At 38.5% G+C, this 19,841-nt stretch overlaps 1 protein-coding gene across 2 annotated transcripts in view; it reads left to right on the top strand.

Annotated features, from left to right (window-relative positions):
• DSCAM (DS cell adhesion molecule) overlaps positions 1-19,841 on the top strand; it is a 394,607-nt gene that overhangs the window by 285,102 nt on the left and 89,664 nt on the right. For both annotated transcript variants that reach the window (XM_064472090.1, XM_064472093.1), the window contains 5 exons: positions 5,537-5,704; positions 9,627-9,697; positions 14,849-15,089; positions 16,735-16,881; positions 18,639-18,794. In XM_064472090.1, the coding sequence (XP_064328160.1) occupies positions 5,537-5,704; positions 9,627-9,697; positions 14,849-15,089; positions 16,735-16,881; positions 18,639-18,794 (783 nt within the window). The remainder of the gene's footprint in view (positions 1-5,536; positions 5,705-9,626; positions 9,698-14,848; positions 15,090-16,734; positions 16,882-18,638; positions 18,795-19,841) is intronic.

The raw sequence follows: 19,841 nt of genomic DNA, 5'->3' as shown, positions 1-19,841 counted from the left end.
CAGTCCTTTGATCATCTTGGTGGCCCTTCTCTGGACCCCTTCCAGCCTGGCCGCATCCTTTTTGTATAGCGGGGACCAGAACTGTACACAGTCCTCCAGGTGTGGCCTGACAAGCGCTGAGTAGAGTGGGATGATGACTTCTTTGTCTCTGCTGGTGATACCTTTTTTGATGCAACCCAGCATCCTGTTGGCCTTCTTGGTGGCAGCAGCACACTGTTCGCTCATGTTGAGCTTTCTGTCCACCAGGACCACCAGGTCCCTTTCCACAGAGCTGCTCTCCAGCCAGGTGGATCCCAGTCTGTGCTGCGCTCCCGGATTATGTTTTCCCAGGTGCATGACCTTACACTTCTCCTTGTTGAACTTCATAAGGTTCTTGCTGGCCCACTCCTCCAGCCTATCCAGATCTCCCTTCTGGAGTGTCTACTTCCCCACTCAACTTGGTGTCATCTCCAAACATGAGATGACAGTAGTTATGAGAATTTCTAGATGAAGAAAGCTGTGTGGTAGTTTGCCAAAGCACTATGCAGAGTTTTCAGTAACACACTGCAAATAGTCTGGAAGATAAGTGGCACATATTGGCAAGCCAATGTGAGCAGATACCTTTCTGCTAGGTCACCATGTAGTCACATCAATAAATGCCTAATAAGATGAATGAGGTGAATTTTTAAGAAGAAAATGTAACCCCCTAAGTCAGGAAAGTATTCCTGGTCCTGTATTAATTAAGCCCCAAAATATTCACCATTTATTGAAATCTAAAAACATTCAAGGTGCATTGGAACTGTTTGTGATGTAAGATCACACTTAAAATTAAGCACGTTGTTAAGCACTGCCCCGTGTCAGGATTTGAGAAGGGACTAGGAAAGAAATTGGAATGGAACAATGTTTTCATATTTCAAGTATTATTAAAAAGACACTGAGAGAATTGTACTATTTTATGTTGGACTTTGTTGCGCTATTTGTAAGGGGATGCAATCCACTATAGGAATGCTCTATGTGTGCTTCTTACATGCTGTTTATCAAAGCATGTAACTGTTTATAGTACATTTATAGTCTTCTCCCTTTAGTTCTGAGATGTAAAGATGCACTTGTTCATGAAATTCTAAAATTTGCCAATTTAAAAAAAAATTTTCTTCTACCTGTCTTTACTATTCTTCATTTGTCTACATTGTGCATTTCCTTTGTGCTTTACTTCGGCAAAAATGTTGTGAGGCTTTCATTCCCAGACAAAATATTTTCAAGAGTGTCAAATCATCAGTCACCATTTTTGCATTGGTTTTGTAAATTAAATTGATAATGTACAGGTGAGTATGGTAGCTGAAAGATTACAAGTGAAAATTCTCCACTGAGGCTGTGGTCAGGAATCACAGCTTTGGAGGTGTAGACTAGGCAAGGATGCCTCCAACAGACACGAATACCTAAAAGTTTCTGGACTTTGTTCTCTTTTTGATCCTTTTCCTTTCTTTCCAACCACCCACATGGTCCAGAATAGTTTTTGAAAGTCATTCTTGCCCAATAGGCTTCTTTCTCACCCTAAAACACCACTTGTATTTCTGGATCATGTAACTCAGCATAACCCCATCTAGGAAGATTGAGCTGCTTTCCTTTGATTGAAGCTGTGGTGGAAAGGGACTTTGGAGCTCTAAAACATCTTTTTGTTAGATTTAGTTCAATGTTTTCAAGTAGTAATGCAGAATGCAAGCAAAGATTAAGTGGTAATCACTGCGAACTTGCATTGCAAAATTATGTCTCTGTAATATGGCATGAAAAATCAATAGCAAGACAGTAAATGAAGTGCCATCAGTATGGATGAAAATATCAAGACACAACATAGTGATAAAGGTTAAAAAAAGTGAAGGAGAGAAAAAACTAGTGGGTGGCAGAATTGGTGTTGAAGAAAATATTTCTTTGCCTGTATATGAAGACAAATACTGGATGTCATGTCCTAAAAAGAGCAGATTTTCTTCATCTCACTGCAAACAACAGAAACGTTGTTTTTTAGAATTTGAGGCTGAATGTTTGGAGGAACTAGGATCAGGTTTTTGAACTCTTGCATACGACTTTTGTCGTTCATTAAATCATCAAGAAGATGGAACGCCGAAGATGGTTACTGAAGATCTTGCACAGGGTAGTTGGGGGAAGTTTGAACAAAGAAGAGGGAAATAAGAAAACTTCTCATGGTTTCCAAATATTAAAGGGTTGAAAGAAAACCTAGGTAAAACCTTCACAATCCAGGTGGTAAACTTGGGGAACATCCTGCCAAATAAAGCTGTAAATTGCACAGTTGTCTTTAGTGAGAATTTTCCACCTATGTTGCTTACTCTGGCGACTCAGAAACAGGTTTACAGCAGGATGCATCATCTAGGTTCCTCAGGAAGGAAAACTGCAGAACTCTTCAGTTTCAGAGAATATGCAGGTGACCGCCTATCATGCATCAACTGCCCTATACGGGGCTGCCCTCATGTATCCTACATACCCCTGCCATGACACCAGACAAAAAACCCCACATTAGTTACCCTCTATAAGGAGCATGGTGTTGCCTGTCTCATGGGTAGGTGGCAGCTGTAGGGCCCAGTTGCCATGCAGGAGCAATCTGAATATGGGCGCTCCGCATTCCGGGCTGTTTCAGTAGTTGGATGCAACACCTGTCTGTACATAAATGTACCTGTGGCAATCAGACCTGGCCCTTCACTGAAACCACTGGTGTGTAGCCATCAGAGGTGCACAAAAAAGGTTTGAAGATAGGACCAGGTATGTGGGTCCTTCTTCATGGCTCTCTTCTCACCCTTTTTATTTTTTAAGTCATTAGGGAAAGCTGAGGGGCAAACCGAATAGCGGTTCCGCCTAAGTCCTGACCTGAAAGGAGATGACTGTGCCTTGCGCTTTCTTGTGCTTACGGGTGACCTGAGCATCCTTCAGAACGCAAGATGCCTTCGCAGAGCCCGGGGGGTGTGGGGTGTGGGGGTGTGGGGTCCCCCCAAAGCTGCCAGGGAGCGGCGGGGCGGGCGGCGGGGCGCGGCGGGCGGGTGCAGTACCGGCAGCGGCCGCCGGATGGCAGCACCGCCCCGCGCCTGGGAGCCGGCAGCCCCCACTTCCCCAAAACCAGCCTCCAAGAGCAAATGGGCCCAAATTCTCCTCTGCAGAGTAATCCCAAAGCTTCAGCCTTTATTTTAGGAACGGGTGGAAAGCTGCTGGTTTTCATAAAATCATAAATTTCTCATGGATCATTGTGGCAGCGTGCATTTTATGTAACACTGAGAAATGTCTGGGTGTAACATTTTATGAGTGGAATAAAGAGAACGTTAAAATTTCCACTCTTTCTTTTAACACCTTTTTTTTTTCTGCTAGCCCATTGCTGCTTGCTTTCTGTGCTTTTTCAGTCGTTCTAGGTAAGTAGATTTTAGAGCTCTCTGCAACAACAATAAAAAACAGAAGAGCCAATAGTCAATCTCAATACCTCACTCAATTACTTACCATGTGGGTGCGAGAAAATAGTTTTAGGGTTTCCCAGAAGAAAACAAAATTAACTTCTTTTTTCTTCTTCTTTCTTATTAACACTTCAATTTTTCAAAACTGGAAACAGTTTTGCAAGAAATTGATTAATTTCTCTCTGGATGACTCAGTTTGAAGGGATTGCTTTTGTTAGCTTGTTTTATCCTTCAAAAATGGGATACATGGATCAAAATATACTCCTGAAGTCCATGCATTAGTCAAAAATAAACACTGGAAACCTACATTTAGAAGTACAGAAGACTGTGAGTTTTCATCTCTCTTTCCCCATGGTGTGTCATTACTTAATCTGCTAAGAGTTACAACACTTTTTCAAATGTGTTTATTTTATTTCAGCAGTTAATGTGTACTACATAGGCCTGCCGCTCAGAGGTTGTTATTTCAAACACCAAGTAAAAACTTAAGCAATTTTATAATATACAGACTATATTAAAAGAAATTATTATCCTCATCAAGTCAAATTTAACATATTCTCCATGTCAAGTGGGTCTTTTTAAAAATTCTTTTCCTGTTTGTGTGGTACACTGGAACAGAGTCTCCTTCTGTGCTTGTATAATGTTTAACGCAATAACTGCTGGTTAAAATTCTGTAAAGTTTAAGAAATTCTGTGAAATTTCAGCAAGCTGAAATGATATGAAATGATATGTGGTCACCTGCATATTCTCTGAAACTGAAAGCAAATCATGGAAGTGCTGCCTGCAGGTAACACCTTTAGAGCTTTGGAAAGTATCCTACGGAGGAAGCTGTGATGAACTCAGTCACCAAGAAAAAATATACTCTAGTGAATTTGGTTAGGACTTAAATGTCTGATTCCTAAATGTTTTCTGGGTAAACGAAGCCACAGGGACAAGCAAACAGGCCCTGTAACCAGCCAAGCTGCAGATGTCATTGTGACAACTTGTGCAGTTTTTAGCAAGCTCATATAAAATAATTTGCACAGTATGTGCAAATATTTTGTATCTGAGTGAGCTTTCTATTTTTAAACTAGTCTTTCCTCTCCGATGATCTTTCTGTGATCCTGTCTACGGTGACCCATACTATAAAACACTCCTGTAGAGCCTCCAGTGACATCTCCAATCGGATGCCGAGGAGGCTAAAGGAGGAATGTCGCCTGCAGTAAGAAAGGAATGAAGGATGGCAACTCATAAAAAGCATCAAGATGCTTTAAACAGATAGATTGTATTATTTTGTTTGCAGCAGTTGAATGCTTGGATGACAAGGAGGGGTTACTGTGTTTAGCCAATTTCCATCCTTTTTCCTGTGATATGTCTGGAGAATTTATTAAAAACATAAAAGGCAGATTAACAGTAAGCATGAATAATAACAATGTGCTCCTCCTTTTACAGATACATGGAAACAGCTAAGCGAGTTCTGTGTTCCTCTTGTATTAAATTGCTCCTGTAACCTAACACAAGTCAGGGAAATAGCATCAGTCCTGGAGGGTGCTGAGACCCATGTCTAAGCCAGCAAAGTCCTCCAAGGTCTTGCTGACTGTTCACCTACAGTCTGAGCTCCTAGACTTTGGGATCAAACCTTCTGCCTGACCTCTGCTAGTCTAAGAGCCCTCCATTCCTGTTTCTTAACTCCCTTTCCCCCCTTTTTGGAGCACAACCAACCTTCTCTCTGAGTGAGGATTTCTATGGGGCAGCAGCTCACATCTTTTTCACAGTAGTTCCAATGTAGATATGGGAAAAAAAACAATATGTACACATATACACACACACAAACTGGGGAGTCTTTGCCGCATTCACCACCCCCTCAAAAAAAAAGACAAAGCAGTAGCTATTTCCTTGGGTTTGCTGGTGACCCCGGGGCCGAGATCCCATTATCCACAGCACCACACCAGGAGCAGTCAGGAGTGCTGTCAAGGAAGGCAATCACTCGATTTGCTTGTAGCAGCAGGTGTTACCTGGATTAATTCAGCAATGGCAGTATCCTACTCTGTGAGGCGGTTTAACTGCACGCTTGCGTTAGCAACGTTAACATCATCTTTTATTTGTCTTTTTTATTTTCATCTCTTATTAAATAGACTCTTGGGATTCTGTTCAGAGAACCAAAGATGTTTCCCCTCAACTAAACCAAGCCACTATCATTGACCTCCACCCCTCCTCAACTTACAACATTCGCATGTACGCCAAGAATCGCATCGGTAAAAGCGAGGCCAGCAATGAGCTCACCATCACTACCGATGAAGCAGGTACACTCTGGTTTTGTAGCATCTACATTGTGCTGGGAATTATTGCTCCCTGACGTGAGGAATCTTTACTTGAAATGCTGTTTATGCTGCTGAAGCTGCATCAAAAGAAATATTGAATTGTTCCCATAAAACATTGTGACTTTTGCAACTTCATTGTGCCGGCCTGTAATTAAAGCCGTTCAGTGGCATCTAGTGGTCAAAGTAGGTATTGTGCTCCAAATTTTCAGCCTCGGGTACTGGAAATGGCACGCCTATATCTACAGTTGGCGACTCAATCAACAACATCCTATTTTTAGTGGTGGTTCCTCCCCTGTGGGTCTTGTGGCTTTCCTTAGATGCCCAGGTATTAGTATGGGTAACTAAGTTAAGCTACCCCCATCTGAGAACATCAGTTGACATGAATCATACCTTCCTTTGGTACTCCATCCGTTACCCCACCCATCATTTAGCTTTCTGATTACTGTGTAAGTCAGTTGGTTGTCATTAGTTAGTGTCACCCCCTGTCCTTTGTTGCTATATATTCTTCTACATCCCTACAGGTTTCTGCACCAGGAGGGCTATGCAGGTATTTTCACTTTGGTGGCTGAAGCCGTTATTTGATGCACTTGAATTGCTGCCTTGCAGCGCTGTCTTGCTTTTATTTCTCAGGGCTGGCAGAAGTGGCAGGTGGATAAAGACAATGCAGCCTTGTGCATGCTACCGCATCCCAAGGCCTACATGGTACAAGTGGTAGTGGAAAAGGCTTATGGGTGAAAAGCAGAGGGCGGTAGCTCTCTATTTCAGCAGCTAGGAATGAAAATGCTGAATGGCTGCAAATACTCCTGCCCGGTGTACATTGCAGTAATATACAATGTACAAAGGTGTACCATTGAGAACAACCCTAACAGCTTCAATACCCTTAGCCATGAAACTGGGTGGAGTTACTCTGAAAAGTCCCAACCAGACAGGAGCTTGCTCATTTGTATTTGAAAACACATTTTTATTTTGTTAATTTTATTTTTCCTGTTACCTTATGCTAAGTCAGCAATGCTTCTTTCTTTGGGGATTTTGAGAGGAAAACCGTAACGCAAGTAGCTGGGTGACAGTGTCCTGGCAGTGAAAAACCTTACTTCTTTTCAAGATTCATGTTGGTCTACATTTTAAACACTTGGTGGTCGATTTTCAGTTCAGCTCATATGAATACAACTGTGTAATTCCCACTCATTTTCTCTCTGGGTGAATTTACTACAGTGAAAATATACCCCTTGTCAGGAGAACATGTTTTCCGTTCTGAGGGACTTTTCGAGTAAGAACAGGGCACAAGGGCTCACAATGCAAAGCAGAGTAAGCAGGAGACAACATGAGCTACATTTTTTTTCCACCAGGTATCTTTTTTCATCCTAGTGGAAAGAAAGGAGTGAAAAGTGTTCACATTTTTATGAGCCTTTAGTGAAAAGTTTTGCTAACATTGAACAGTTTGTTTGCAAAGTATTTATCATTTGATCAGGGTTTTTCTCTTTGTTCAACGAAAATGTGAAATGACTAGAGAAAACAGACTATCTGTTCTTCTGGACAGCATCATCTGTATCCCCAAAATCCCCATCCTTCCTTGTGCGTATAAATCAAAGTAGAAGGGTGAGTCTCGGCTATACTGTCTCATTTTCTTGTGCTTGGAATATTTCTTACTTACTGAGTTTTTCCTCACTGATAATTAAGTTGTCAGGATCAGCAGGTGGCCTTGAAACAAAAAACCAGCTTCCCCGTGAGCAGCAAGGAACCTTAACATCGCATTTTATTCAGTTCTTTGTAACCAAGTTTCAGGATAATTGATCCTTTTGTCGCTGCCTTTTAAGGAGCCATCTATTTGGAGAAAAAGACCAGCAGCTTGGAACTGTATTCAAAAGTCACTGATCTACCTAGGGAACAATTGGAAGAGAGGAGGTCAGGCTTAGGCAGAGTATGTGATGTTTGTCTCCTGGGTTTTGATTTCAGGTGGTGTTCAATGTACAGGAGCATCAGGTTTTGATCACTGTTTACTTCTGTTCTCTACCTTTACAATAGGAAATGGAGAACAGCATGGGTTGAGGGAATGAGAGAGAAGGTAATGAGAAGGGAGCAAAATAAAGATCCAAAAAAGACAGTACAAAAACTGAACTCAAACCATGCTATTGGCAAGGGGGCACAGGTTGAATATCACATATTACAGTGACCTGAGTTGCCCAGCACTAGCTATTAGAAAGCAAACTGTAAAGGGTCTCCATGGCAAAAGGATAGTCAAGAATGGCATAATTTCAAAGCTTACAGACTACATCTTTCCCTCCATACAACCACAGTTAACTCCTGTGTTGGAAAATAGACTGTAAGTACACACTTACCCTAACACTTGTCAGAAAAACAAAAGCATTATGGCTGTTGTTTAATACTGAACTCAGTAGAGGAATCTGGGATATCTGGGTTTTCTTTATGTCTTTATCACAAACTCTTTATGACATTAAGTATATAAAATAAATGACTTCTTATTTAACATTTTATCATGGTGTACTGGGAACAGTTAACTACTCAGGTCTGTAAGAACATTTAGGGTCTTTTGAAGAAAAGTCAATATTTTAAGGAGCACATTTTAAACCCCATTTTTAGGATCAAATGCTTTGTTCAAATTCCACTACTTCATAACGTACCCAGAGAAATGTCATTCATGTTTGTCAGAAGGGGACACTATCAAGGACAGGATTAAAAAAAATTCATAGAGACCACATTTTTGCCAGGGGACTTTTTCTTCTGTACATTAATGCAAGGGGAATGGAAATAAAGTTCTTTCAACCTTTGGAAATTTCCCACATGAAGAACAGTCAAGAATGGCACAGAATATGGCCTATTTAATAACTTAAACTTATTATAGGCTGTATTCTGGGTCTCTCTGCTTTCATCAATTAAAACCAAATGTTCTGGTTCCCTTCACCACAGCTGTCATTTATTGCTGCTCCACCTCTAACAGCCCCATCTCACCCTTTTATTGCTTTACTCCCTTTGTCATGCTATTAAACTTAATTTAATTCCTTTTACTGAGACCATATTCTGCATCAAGGGAATCCTCTACAGCAGCTCAAGATGACTCCATTCCTTTCTTCAAATCTTTCTTTTACAATTATTTACCTTCCTGAGCAAGCAATTTACTTCACACCTCTCGGTTCATTCCTAGCCAATTCTTGATCTGCTTTGTAGCTGCCCAGCTGACAAGTAGGTTCCCTTAGACTCAGGATCTTCTTTTTTTCATTCACCTTTAAAACATCATGCACACCCTTGGCAGCATAGCAAGAGTAAATGAAACTCCTCCTGACCCAGACAGGAGGTGCAGTGTGCTTTTTCCATCTGGTAGTTATTTTTTGCCTGATTTCCAGGCTGGGGAGGAGCCTGGGGAGGAGGAGAAGGCACAGTGTGCAGGTTTTTGTGAGTAAAATAAATGATACTTGACTGAACGTGCTGCCTTTAGTGAACAAAGGAGATCCCACTGGAAAGTTTCACATGATGAAGGCCGCTGAGGAGCTTCTGTCTCACCTGCCTTCAAGCTGCTTCTGCTGCCTTCCTATCACCTACAGGGTTCTGACTGCTGAAAATATGTCCTGCCTATTTACACAACAGAAACAGCATTGTGAGTGTACCACTAAACAAGAAAAGTCACTCTTATTCACTCTTACGTTATTTGGCAGGTTTCTAAGTTTTAGCATGTGTTATATTTCACTGTCGGCCAGAGATGATGCCTGAATAAGGAAGATGCTGGGCTTTGGGTTTTTTTGATGAAGTGGTATCTTCACTTTTCCCTATGGCATTGACTCCGTCCAAGTCTTTGTGATCCTGGTGTATTAAGTTGGTGACGTACATGTGAATTGCTGAATTCTGTGTGCTGTGAGGGCCAGTTTGATCTATCTCTCTTCTCTCTTTGCAGCTCCTGATGGTCCACCTCAGGACGTACAACTTGAGCCTATATCTTCACAAAGCATTAGGGTCACCTGGAAGGTAAGTACATGCAGACAAGAATACAAACTCTAACAGTATTTTGGGGCATTCAAGGAGGTTCCATTGATGGGAACATTATAACAACTGTGGATGAGTTATTTTTTTGGGAGAGACCTTGCAGATACCTTTGCCGACAAACCTTATATTGGCCATTAAGACTTGTGTATTATGCAAAGAACAAACCTTCCATTGGAGAGTAATAGCAGCAGCTGCCCGCTTCTGCTCATGACAATAACATTTCCTACTTGCTTCCAATTTCAGAGATAAAGCTATGTGCTTGGAAGATTAACACTTACAGAATTTCATGATGGTTTTGTGCAAAATTTCCCCAAACCATTGGAGTCAATGGGAGTTTTTCCCCATTGCAATGGACTTTGGGACAGAGACTTACTGAATAGATGTCTGCACAGAGAGAGCAATACAGTATCTTAGTACAGTCTGTGAGAATTGATGAACCCGAGCAACTGACTGAAAAATGTTAGCAACTGATACTGTTTAAATATCTGGCCTGTATTGTGACTCATTTAATTTTTTCTACATTTTTCCCAGTGTTTTGACAACCTCAGAATGTTTTAAATGCTTTCAGTATGATATCAGAGGTACTTAAACCATGTTTTAAATGGTCTTGTGCCATATACTGCTTGTACATTGTAGCAGACAGAATAAAGCTATCTAATTACAGTAGTGTAATCTCAATATGAATGGCAGTTGCCAAACTGTATTGATAATTCCATATATTTAAGATTCTGAAATATGTAGTATTAAGTGTTGGAGTGGGATAGTAGCATAACAGTCATTAATTTCTATAGTGGTATTAATTACTCCAGCAAATGTGGATAATGTGTATTTTGCACCATGATATAGACCTTCCAGATAATCAGGATAGTAAGAGTGAACTGCTGCTTATTAATCATATAAATAACTGTGGGCTGCTTTTTAAACTTTTTTTTTTTATTTATACAATAAATAACCAGCACAATCCTGTGTTAGTTTTCAGTGGTTCTTGAAAAGATAGGTTTCTATAGTTCGTGATGTCTGTACAGTGCAGGTGGACATATAACTACTGAGATGTCCAACTAGTACAGAGGGAGCTCAGCTGTCAATATTTTTTTAGTAGTTGAGTGGTGGTTTTAAAATGATGGATTAAAAATTCTGTTTTGATGAGACATTTCAGTATTACGCTTCAAAAGCAGTAGTCTTTATCAGACCTTTTTCACACAGGTCACAAATACAGTGCTGATTCTTGGACATCATCCATGTCCTAAACTATATCAGTGTTAGTTTTCATCAAATGGTTTCATGTCCTCTAGTAAAGTGCTAGGAAGGCACAGCTGGCTTTAGCCAGAGGTAGCCTATGGCCCCATCAATAATGGGGCCTGGTCATTTTTATTTTGGAGGCACGTGGAGCTTCTGCCATGAAAACCTATGTTGACATTATACAAAAGGGATTGTAATGAGAACCAGAGCTTGCTTTAAAGTTGGCAAACCTCATTTAAATACAGACAGTGTCAATAACAGCAAAAGGAGCATAGAATAACATATCAATTATCTTTCCTCTTGTATGAAGCTCTATTTCTGCAGCTTGCTACAGTCATTAATCTTCCTTTAAAGTTTCTCTTAGCCCACTTTTAGAAAATCCTAGTTAAGCAAAATTTTATAGGTCTGTGATCTCTTTAATCCTATTTCTATGTGTCCACATAGAACACTGGGTTTCAGATTGAATTTTTAAATAATACTCAGCATTTCTGGTAGTTTAAAATGGTGCAGGGAGAATGGGAATGAAACAAGAATTCTGATTTAGAAAAGAGCATGAAAATATTCATTATTTTTTCTTGTAGTACTTTACAATGTAAATGAACCCATTAAATTTAGGCATGGGAAATATTCCTTCTCTTTCTGCATATACACATGCACACAACCATAAAATGTCACAGTTTAAGAAGTCATTGATACCCTATTTTACAAATATTGGATTTTATGAGATAAGCAGTAAGATAATGGACTGAAACTCACTTTTTCATAATATTCTACGACTACTGACAATGTTAACAATATTTTTCCCCATGAACACTTAGTCATGGACAAATGTTGCTTCACTGATTTTTCTACCAAAAAACTGTATCTATACACAAGAAGGTATATATATCAAATACGATTTATTTGTGAAAAAAATCAATCCATCCAAGCACTTAGACAGTACTAACAAGGAACATTTGAAGTCTTGTGGAGTAGAACATTTCAATGCTTTGTTCTGAAGTGACTTTGAGCTTGTTTTGTATTGTAAAATGATTCAAAGTGGAAAAAGAAAATAAGTAAAATGTTGATATTTTATTTAAAGAAAAAATTCCCTTGACCTAAAACAATTATAAAGATGTTTCATGAAAAGGGAAAAATTAGCCATTTAATTTTGAATAACGAGAAAGTATATAATTGCAGAATTCCCAGTGAAGAGGCTATTCTGGCTATAGTCTTGCTCGAGAACATTTCGATGCATATTAAACGTATGATTCAGTTTTATCATTATGTTCTATCTGTTTTACAGTATGATATATAGGTTCTAATATATGTGCTATATGCTTCTGTAATCTGCTATGTACAAGGTGAATGCTCACTTTTTCTTGGTATATAGTGCATCCTTTAAGACACAGAGTCTACATACATGCAGCGTCTTAATGCATGCTGTATGTGGCAGTCAGCAGCGTATGCCATTCACAAAACAATAAATGCACTACATTATGTAGTGTATGTATTTTATGCATGTTGCTTGTGATTTCAATGTGCAATGTGTGTTTGTGGCAACAACTTTTGTTTGAAATCCACCTGTGGTAACTCATGGGAATGTTCCAGTTGCAGCCTTTAACCAGGAGAGGCTTTAGATCTTGAGATGTGCAACAGTGCTTGTGTTAATGTTTGAGACAAGAAATCTCCATGTAGACTGTTGAGGATTTGACAACCTGTGATGTTATCCAACACTAATGGAAAGAACTGATTTCCTGACATAATTAAACTGGTGCCTCCACACTGTTACACGTTTAAAAAAGAGGCAGTGACCTGTAATGTTGTCTGAAAGCAGTCCCCCTGTAATAACACTTGAGTTGTCTGCTGCTTTGTCCAAACTGTTTGTCCTTTAGTCAATCTGAAATGTTTAGATTATGTTAGCTCAGTCTTCTTGCGCCTTCTCATCAACAGTGACAACACCTATAAAAATGTATAAGCTACACAAAATGCTATGGCTAGTAACAGAATTTGAAATCCTTCAACTAATGAATCAATTCACCCTGAAATATTTAATTATTTAAATCTGATAAAGTTACTTCTCAGATGCAATGAAACAGCTTTATCTGATGGAGACACCTGAATCTCAAACTGAAAAAAAATTTGACCTTAGTTTCCACCCCACAGTCCAGCTTAACAAAAAACACCTTTTGCAATAATTTAAAGATCATGAAGCCGTGCAGTTGTTCAGAATAGGTAAAGCACTTGCAAACAAAGCATTTTGATAATAAAAGGTGGACATATTTCTAAAGAGGTGTTTTTGACAACAAAACACAGAAATGTTCAAACAGGAACCAGTTATACTCTTAGATTCCAAAATGACAGTTCTAATCCCTGCAGTGTGCCTTAGAAGGCGCTCAGGATCTGAATCTCTTAATCTGGTCCTCCTTGGTCCTACCTTGGAACAGACAGCACCCTGCTTATAGAGAACTTACTGGGACCAGGGGAACTGAAATACTACAGTGGAAATTATATCCTTGCTTCAAGTTTTGTTTCTGTTTCTGAAGGCAGGAGTGAGCAAAACAATAAAGCAACTGAAGAGATAATTCAGTCAGGTCCATCCAGTTATACATCTTAAATACGGAGACGGTGCTGGTTTTTGCAGAGCAATTATTTGCTGGTAGTGGATGAAAGGCGAACCCCACACTGGTTTTATTAGCTCCAGCGAGACTTCAGTCCAGTGGACCACAAACTCACTGAAACAGACAGGTCCTGTGGCAGAAAAGAGTATTCTTCTTGAGAATATGTTCCTCAGTAGATTTAATGGGATGCAGTAACAACAGAAATTTCTGCCTCTGCTGGTTTAACTCATTGCTGATAAACTGCATCACAAAGGTCTTTTTTATGGGTCAGTGGAACAGATGAGCTCATGGGTATCTGGTGGGAATTTGAAAGAAGTTTGGAGGATTTGAAAGAGCTCATGGATTGTATACTGTGCCTTAAAATTGTTATATTAACTATACCTCATATACATAGAAAATCTGACAGGAACTTTATCACATATTGAAATTAGTCCGGTACTATTTAAATGGAATTTTAATAGGTATTGCTGTCAATAAGGGGCTTTTTCCATGAGTTGACAATCCTTGTTTTACTTCCAACTACATTTTATATTGTAGAGTACAGAAATTGTTTCCACTAATCAGGTACAGGGGATCTTGCAGTGTGACTGAGAAATAAAGTACATAATTATGGCCAAGCATTTTGTACTGGCCCTATTCTTGAATCCCAGATATTGCACACCTTGTTTTCGTAGCTATTTGGTATGCAGATCCCTGCTTTCCAACTCATTATTGCCTTCAGCACTCATTATCTAATCATCTTTCCACACTACACACTGAATGAACAGAAGCATATTTCAAAGCACAGCATAAAATTTTCCTAATGCATCTAGCTGAATAAACTTATGTGACTGCCTTCAACAGATCAATAAATGCCCTACTAAAGATTTAGTGAGTGAATAGTAGGGGCTTCTGGCAAAAACACAATTAGAAGTGAATGGTAGGCTTGTAATGCAAATATACCCTTATCAACTCAACTTTGATTGATTCACCTGATAAGAGAACAAAACATTACATATTCAAATTATAACTCAAGAATATCCCCTTATCAGATTTTTCTGTGTAAGAACCATTTAAAGGTCTTTCTTCTAGCACAGGAATGCACGAATTAGAACAAACTGCACCTGAAATTTATAGATCATGATAAAGAGTTACTACTTCATGTGCAAGGAGTATTTCTGAATTGTTACCTAGAAATAGACTTGCATTCAGCAGGAAAAAAATGTTGACTTTGTGTATATTTCAAAAATTTTAAGGGGAACAACTGGACTTTGGAGTCATGCATTTAATGTGTAATCTTTTGTTTTCTGTTTAGGCTCCAAAGAAGCACTTGCAAAACGGAATCATTCGTGGATACCAGATAGGTTATCGGGAGTACAGTGCAGGGGGCAATTTTCAGTTCAACATCATCAGTATTGATACTACTGGGGACAGTGAAGTTTATACACTGAATAACCTGAAAAAATTCACCCAGTATGGCATGGTAGTCCAGGCTTGTAACCGGGCTGGAATAGGACCTTCTTCTCAGGAAATCATCACCACTACTCTTGAGGATGGTAGGTCCCAGGCAAACAGCTATCATGGCACATATTATTATTCTTTATTTCTTTTAACCTTGTTAAATTTCTATCTTGATTAGTGATTATTATAGTGGGGATAATAGAAGACCAGTCATTTCAGGTGTTAGATACAGTGGACAGCTGATTGGAAAAAGACTGGCCAATGAGCATATAAAATTTTCTTTGCAAGAGATGCAGAATCATCCAAGTAAATCAATATAACTCTACTAATGTGATATATCCTGCTGTGAATGATATTGACTAAGACCATAGCTTTCATTAAGAAGCCTGTTGCTCTGGTGTTTACATACTTGCAAATTTTGTGGTCTCATCGTAGTTTTGAGATGCTAAGAAGTAAATCACTGAAAGGTGAAGTGATACTGTTAATTTTGTTGGCTTGCTTTTGTTTTCAAATGAATCTGCTGTGAAACCTAGAGCTCTTTTACTGCACAATGCTTTATCTTGTCAGTGTAAAGAGACATGTGTGTTTTTTCAAGGATATCCAAACTAATGAGAGAAAAATCATTGCTACTTTAGAGAAAATTCAACCTGTCTAATCCAAGGAACAATTTAGGGTTATTTTTTTTCCAAACTGCGTAAAAATAACTTCTCAAATAATGATAGGGAGTCCTCTAGTGGAAAAAGAGAATGGTTCCATATCCAAAAAGAGGCCCGATATTTTAGAGGAGTATAAAAGCAAATAATAATCCTAAAGGATAGTGTAGGTCAGATTTTCAGTTACTGTAAATTGGCATCAGTATACTGAAGTCATTGCCAGCTAGGAATCTGACTTTTCACATGAAATGGAGTAGCACATATCTAAAATTCTTAAGACCAACAGATTTTGAGGCAAAAGTTTCATGGAAGGCTGGTGTTTTTCATTTACTCTAAATGTTTCTAGGCCTAGACAGATCACTGCAAGATCTCAGAAGGCAGTATACTCACATGTTCATATACTTTGTATTATAACAAATAGTATGTCTTTTCTTCAAAATCCAGCGTGCTTACTTTTCCTGGCAACTTTTTTTTTTCTTGTCGTTACTCAATTTTGGGTCCCTCTTCGAATTAAAGATGTTATGAGCTTTAAAAGCAATACCAAATACTAATAACCCCATATTGCTTTGACTCCAAATAGCCAACAGAAAATGCCTTAGATTTGACTGACTTTTTCCAATTTTTCTAAATGTCAGTGAAAATATTTTATGAACATTTTTTTCAACATCTTTTAAAGAAGTGCCCGATTTCCCCCAGAACCAATTTTAAAGGGACATTACAATTGTCCAGAAAGATGGCAATTTGGCTGCAAATTTAAAAAATATATTTAAACTGCGTACAGAATTTTTTGCATATTTCAGCACTAAGACATATGTCTCTTTCAAAAGAAGCAAAAAAAAAAAAAAAAGACTATTAAAAGACTAGTGAGCAAATGGGGAAACAGTACATCAAAAGTCATTTCAGGGAAATCAGCTGACTTGCAGAAACATATGGATTGTAGCAAGGATAAAGGTTTTGCATTGTTAACATGTGTAACTGCTAATTTTGTAACGGGTGGTGGGATAGCAACGAAAAATTAAAGGGGTAGCTGGAGTGTAAACATGGAGTTGTATTCATCAGGTTAAAAATGGTGAATATCTTATTCTAGTGCCCAGTTGCCCTCCAGGGAACGTGCAAGCTACTGCCACATCACCAGAAACCATCTCTATTTCTTGGTCAACATTGGCAAAGGAAACGCTGAATGGGATTCTGCAAGGATTCAGGGTTATCTACTGGGCCAATCTCTTGGATGGAGGTGAGAGAAATCAAAGTATTATCAAGTAACAAGCTATATATGGCCTTTAAAGAATTTACTCTCTGCTGTGAAGGCATTGTACTTCCATTTCTTTTTGGTTTAGAAAAAGCTTCATCTACCTGTGAAGGAAGCCATTTTCTGTAGATCTTTAACAGAGTAGCAGGTATTGCAAAACTGCCTGGAGGGGCCCTCAGGGACAGCTCCCACTGTGGATTTGCAACACTCCATAGACCTGCCATAGTACCCAAAATGACCTGAGCAAATTTCATCTCAGTTTCAAAGTTCAGCAGGTTTCTTGGATAAAGAATGATTATATGAACCTAAAGCACACCTGCCCAGTCTTGTATTGTATTTTAGATTGGTTGGTTATCTTCTTGCTGAGCTATTTGCCTGCTTGAGAGGTTATTGCTTATTTTTTGAGAGGATGCATTTAATCATCTTAGCTGAGGGCAAAAGAAGGAAACATTTTTGGAAAAGGCTTGTTATTTTCATGCCAGCCTCTTCTATTGTGCTTACGTTTTGTACTCATAGCATAATTCCTAGGGAAATAGACTCCTGAGCAGAGAATGAGTGAAATGATCAAAGAAGTGAGATACATTACTAATCTGCAATTTGTCATATGATGATAATTCTACACATGGTCCTTCCTTGTAAATTAAATATTAGTAGGTTTGAGAGGGGGGCACATGCCTTTATTCCTATTTGCCCTGCTGAATTTTCACAGCTCTAGGGCAATGAGCTGTCTCCCTTCTTTTGCCTTCATCCATCAGGATCATAGTTCATTCTAATATGCAACTGCCTTGCAAATCCTGGTCTCTGTTAGCATGGCAAGGGGAACTCAGGGTGGAAATGTAACCCAGAGACCCATTGTTACTGCTGATAATGTCAGAGTCAAAAAGATTTGGAAATACATGGCCAATTCTTTTGTGCATTTAAAAATAAAGACTAAAAGATATATTAGAAGTATACATTATAATCTAGACACAATAGACATAAAATTAAACGTTTTCAGTGATGCCTGCAATCTTTGGATCAGATCCTATATGAATATGATCAGTGCATGCCCAAGCTCCTACATGTGACATCCTACAACATGATGGAAAAATATGATGCTCATGCAGTGCTTAAAACTGGATTTTCTTCATTTGTTCAGCTTTATTTTCTGCCCTAGATATGTTTAAACCTTTTTTTCTGTCTGGGTTGTACTTCTTAGCTTGCTGTAAAAAAAATTCATATGAAGTGCATCATCTTTCTGCAAGTAAATCTGATTTTACTGTGTTTAAATCTATTGTTAGCTGGTATTACTGCCGTCAAGTGCTTTGCAGCAGCACTTGCTACATATTTTAAAATAAAGGGGCCTTTTTTTTGTTTTTCCTTATGAGAAACAGTCTTTCTCAAAACCAGAAAATCTTTTAGAAGATAACTGACTTTCTCATTTTTGCTTTAGGGTAAGTTTTGCAATAATCTTTTCTTGTTATCTATTCTTTATGAAAAATCTTATTACTTGTATAAATTTTCAATTCTCTTCCCTGTATTTAAAAAAATTGCAAAGAAAAGTTTGAAAATGAAAACTGGGTCTGCTTTGAATGGTAAGAAGTCAGGACACAAAAGAATTTATTTTAATCCATTGCTATTTTATGATAATGAAGCATTACTTCTCTAGCATACTCCTTAATCCCCAAGATTTTCACAGTAGGTATCAATAGCTGGGAGAAGACTGAACTTGGCAATAACTCAATTTCCTTTTTATTCTATAGAGCTAGGAGAGATAAAGAATGTCACTACTACACAGCCATCACTAGAGCTTGATGGCCTGGAAAAATACACCAACTACAGCATTCAGGTGTTGGCTTTTACAAGAGCTGGAGACGGAGTGAGAAGTGAACAAATTTTCACCCGCACTAAAGAAGATGGTAAGGACTAAAACATTTTCCATTCCCACTTCCACAAAATGTTTCTATGTCTCAGGCTTTCAAAATAGTGTAAATATTATATACAAACAGGCAGAGTGAGATTTCTGTCTGGAGATTTTGAGAACATGGAGAGGACTATACACCCACAGCTTTGAAAACAGTCTGACTGTTTCCAAGACTCCGGCTCAGAGGAGCCAGAAGTTTGTAGATAACACTAATGATCTGAGCAAGTTTGTCGTCTTTTTTATTTTCCTCAAATACTTCAGGATCTTATTTGAGAATTTTGAGAGGGTTGAGTTAATTCTTTCAAAGTGACTGAAAATAGGAAAAGGAGGAGAGACTATTGTGGGATGATCTTGTACAACTTCTAAGCTTCTAAGAAGATCTTTTTCAGCATAATTAAAACAACAATTCCTCTAAATATCTCTTCCCTCAAAAGCAAAATGAAGAACAAAAATCTCTTGCCTTTGTTCATAGGCCAAAGCATAGAAAATTTAAGTCCTAATGCTGAAAGTTTAAGAAACTTTTAATCACACACAGGCATATACACACATGAGATTTCATAATCACTTTCTTGTAACTTGAACTATGGAAACCATTTCAGGTTGCCTCAGTAGGACGCCACATACTGATCTGTTTCTGAAGGACTAGAATTTCAAATTTAGGGGGAGTTTTGTCTCTAACCTGTTTAATGCATGGAAAACCTCATGAGATCTATAAACATACCTTTAGATCCCTAAACACTTTTGAAAATCTGAATCAAGAATTTTTTTGGCAGAAATAAAAATGTACATATTCCTAGCAATTTCTTGAATAATGTTTGGCTGGTAAATTCTCCTGTGAGTTATGCAATGTTTCTTCAACGAAATTAGTCAATGGATTTTTCTTTATTACTTATCCAGTTTACTGGTCATTCATGAATATATAAATGTATCTGTCAATTCTTTTATTTGTAATGAGATTTACAAAACTGTCAAAAGAGTAGGTTCAGTAGATTAACGGACTAGATGAATGTTTAGCAGGCTTTTGCCAATAAAAAAAGACTTG

This window comes from Phalacrocorax carbo, chromosome 1 (assembly GCF_963921805.1).
Source record: "Phalacrocorax carbo chromosome 1, bPhaCar2.1, whole genome shotgun sequence".
In the NCBI taxonomy this organism is placed as follows: domain Eukaryota; kingdom Metazoa; phylum Chordata; class Aves; order Suliformes; family Phalacrocoracidae; genus Phalacrocorax; species Phalacrocorax carbo.
Note: the sequence above shows the minus strand (reverse complement) of the source record. Positions and strands in the feature narration are given on the sequence as shown.